Source organism: Cebus imitator, unplaced genomic scaffold (assembly GCF_001604975.1).
Source record: "Cebus imitator isolate Cc_AM_T3 unplaced genomic scaffold, Cebus_imitator-1.0 Scaffold52, whole genome shotgun sequence".
NCBI classification, from domain to species: Eukaryota; Metazoa; Chordata; class Mammalia; order Primates; family Cebidae; genus Cebus; species Cebus imitator.
In genome coordinates this window covers 3,029,780-3,033,183 of record NW_016107367.1, presented here as the reverse complement: position 1 = coordinate 3,033,183, position 3,404 = coordinate 3,029,780, and the positions used below count along the sequence as shown (strand labels likewise).

The window sequence follows — 3,404 nt, the reverse complement described above, 5'->3', positions numbered from 1 at the left end:
AAAAAAAAAAAAAAAAAAAGAAAGAAAAAGAAAGTAATAGTGATGGAAGTCATGGAAAAGCTGGGGGACCTAGGAGTGGAGGCACCCCAGAAGGAAATAAAATGCTTACATTCCAGTTAAAGATGCATATTGATGATGATACTTCTGAAACCTACTATAACAAAAGCAGAGATTTTTTTTTTTTTTTTAAAGCATAATTGCACAAGAACAAAAGAAAGAAGAAGAGAATGACAGCAACAAGGTTTCAGAAGCTGCAAAGCTGATGGACGACCAGTGCCTAACAGCATGAGAGAAAACAAATGCTAAGGCATTGTAGAAATACTGGACAGTGACCGAGTGTAACTGCTGTGCAATCGCCCAAAGGCTCAGGCCTTAGTGACCTCGGGTGCTTATAGGAGTGGGGGTGAAAGTGGGTTATGAAAACAGGAGGCTGGTGAGAGCCCCTCTCCCCTTGGCCAAGAGAGTGTCACACTTTCCCCTCCATTCCAAGGTTTCATGTTGAGAGATGACAGAGTTACCGGTGCCTAGACTGGGGGAAATCTGCACATTTGGGGCACTGGCAGCACACAGAGAATAGGGAGCTTCAGGGAAGGATCCCATAACCCTTCTCTCCCACTCAGCCGTGGAACGCTGGCAGCTGGACTCACCCCCTCTGAACAGTGGACTGGGGGAGCTTTCTCTGGGGAATCTCACTTAACTTTAAAGGGGAGCTGCTTGCTCATTCTCCCCTTTAAAGAACCTATGTTGAGAACCTATGTTGATAAGCTCCTCCCCAATAAACAGTCCATCCAGCAGCTTTTTTTAAGTGTACCCCTGAAAACATGAGTGAACAGCCAAGAAACACCAAACATTTGAGAATTGCCTCTAATATCAAAGACAGGTAGAAAAAAATTAAGACGGATAAAGCTGGGATTATAAAGGATGTACAGGACATGTGGAAAACTACCATTAAGATCTCAGAAAAGGATGGTAGTGTACTTATGAATCACGGCAGGGTGCTATGAGAAAACTTCAGGAAGCATACATGCTCCTGGAAGTTAAAAATGATAGGAGAAATGGAAAACAATAGGAGGGTTAGAAAATCAGAGAAACAGTCTCCAAATTAAAAAAAGAAAGAAAACAGAAGGGATCAAAGAAATAATGATTTCTGAGAATTAACAGTCATGAGTTTCTAGTTCGAAAGGCATGCTGAGCCCCTATATGATGACATTTCAGAACACTGGAACAAAGAACATCTTGCCAACTTCCAGAGAGGAAAGATGGAGGCATGGCATCTGGCTTCTCTGCAGCAAGCCCAGAAGCTAGGTATCAATGGAGCAGTGGTTTCAGCATTCCCAGGGGAAATCACTTTCATGATAGAACCCTACACCCAGCCTAGTTATCAATCAAGTTTTAGGTAAAATAAATACACTTTCAGATGGGCAAGATCCCCCCAGGAATATTTCCTTGCAATATTTTTTTCAGAAACAATTGGAAGATTTGCTCTGCCCAAAGAGTAAAGCAAAGAGGAATAAGATGCAGGAGCAGGAAATGGGGCACCCAATCAGCAGGGGTGAAAGGAACTCCTGGGTTGACAGGGAAGAAAGATGCCAAGATGGGCAGTGTAGGAGGCAAGAGTCACCAGTCCAGAGGGAAGCAGGCAGAAGGTTTTGGGAGAGATCACCTCAAGAAGATGAACTTGACATACTAGTTGATGTGTGTCGAAAGGAGATTCATCTGACTAGGAAAGGACTTGGAGATACATTATCATTAGTATCATTCACATAAAAAAAGTCAAGCAAACAGAAATTAAGACAGATATTAACTCCAGAGAAAACAAAAGCTGGGTGAGAAAGGAAGAGTAGTCATTCTATCCTTGATGGTTTGAGGGCGAGAAAGGAAGAGTACTAATCTGTATCCTCGATACAGATACTGACCTAACTGCAACTGCAATACAGATGGGGAGACTGACTGGATGGGAAGTGGCTGGGAAAGTACAAATTTTTCATTTCCACGTGAAAGCCCCAACTTGAAAATCAACAAGGAGCAATATAATAAGCAGAATATTTGTAGATATGGGGAGTATATAACCAAAAGACGGGCTAAAAGAATTGAGCAGGAAATAGGAAGAGGTGGACTGGAGGGCCGCTGTATTTCACAAAGGCTTTGAGAATCCCTGACTCTTTTAGATCACAGGCATCCCAGTGTTGATAAAGGGAAAAACACATTTAAAACTATAACCAAGGCTGGGTGCGATGGCTCATGCCTGTGGATCACCAGAGGTTGGGAGTTTGAGACCAGCCTAACCAACATGGAGAAACTCCATCTCTATTAAAAATACAAAATTAGCCGAGCGTTGTGGCGCATGCCTGTAATCCCAGCTACTTGGGAGGCTGAGGCAGGAGAATAGCTTGAATTGGGAGGCAGATGTTGCAGTGAGCCGAGATCATGCCACTGCACTTCAGCCTAGGCAACAAGTTTGAAACTCCATCTCAAAAAAACACAAACAAACAAACAAACAAACACAACACAACAAAATTAGCTGGGTATGGTGGTGTATGCCTGTAATCCTAGCTACTTTGGGAGGCTGAGGCAGGAGAATTGCTGGAACTGGGAGGCAGAGGTTGTAGTGAGCTGAGGTTGCACCATTGCACTCCATTCTGGGAAACAAGAGTGCAACTCCCTCTCAAAAAAACAAAACAAAACAAAACAAAACCCAACAACAAAAAATTATAACCAAAACACTTCTGTCATTGAGGAAACCGTCTCCTCCAGAGTAACAGCCCTACAGACTTGGGAGGCTCAGCTGCCTTCATGGAGAACCCAACAAAATCACCTACCTTTGATGCATTTCCGGCTTTCAGGGCCCTCACGTGCTCCCCTTGAGTGGTGATGCTGTTGAACAGCTCCAGTGGAGAGGCACAGACCTCACTGTTGGACATGTTAGCCATCTCTCAGAATGGCTGGCCAGGGGTCAGAGGCTTTGTTCAGCAGAGGAGTCAAGACTAGGGAGAAAAGGAGAGCGAGGGAAAAAGAGAGATTAACAAAACACTGCAGCTGTTTTTCCTTTCCTGGATTGAGTCCATTTTTCTGAAAAGGTTGTGAGGTGAGTTACAATAAAGGACATGGATGATAAAAAGAGAAGCAGAAATTTGGGGCCATGAAAAAGAGGAAAAGGGGAAGAACAAATGTCAATGATGAGGACTAAAGCGGTGACTAGGATTTACTGACTTAAGAGAGGCCCTCCTAGTTAAGACTGAGTTTGCATTTGGTGATGCCCCCTGTACCCCACCCAGTGCCCAGAACATAGGACTCCTGTTTGCTCAGGGTATAAACACCAATGTGTTTTAATAAACCTAAGTTCACTAGTGCTATACACATTTGGCAAATTACTAAATTACTATATGCTGTTTTTTTTTTTTTTT

The 3,404-nt window shown here is 43.3% G+C and overlaps 1 protein-coding gene and 1 long non-coding RNA gene across 5 annotated transcripts in view; one reads left to right on the top strand and one right to left on the bottom strand.

The window, feature by feature from the left end:
- The window catches only part of WARS1 (tryptophanyl-tRNA synthetase 1), a 40,190-nt gene that overhangs the window by 29,744 nt on the left and 7,042 nt on the right, over positions 1 to 3,404 (bottom strand). For all 4 annotated transcript variants that reach the window (XM_017528123.1, XM_037738326.1, XM_017528121.1 and 1 more), the window contains one exon: positions 2,820 to 2,984. In XM_017528123.1, coding sequence (XP_017383612.1) covers positions 2,820 to 2,930 — 111 coding nt within the window. In that variant the 5' untranslated portion in view covers positions 2,931 to 2,984. The remainder of the gene's footprint in view (positions 1 to 2,819; positions 2,985 to 3,404) is intronic.
- The window catches only part of LOC108304077, a 7,968-nt gene that overhangs the window by 2,860 nt on the left and 1,704 nt on the right, over positions 1 to 3,404 (top strand). The gene's annotated exons all lie outside the window — the stretch shown is intronic.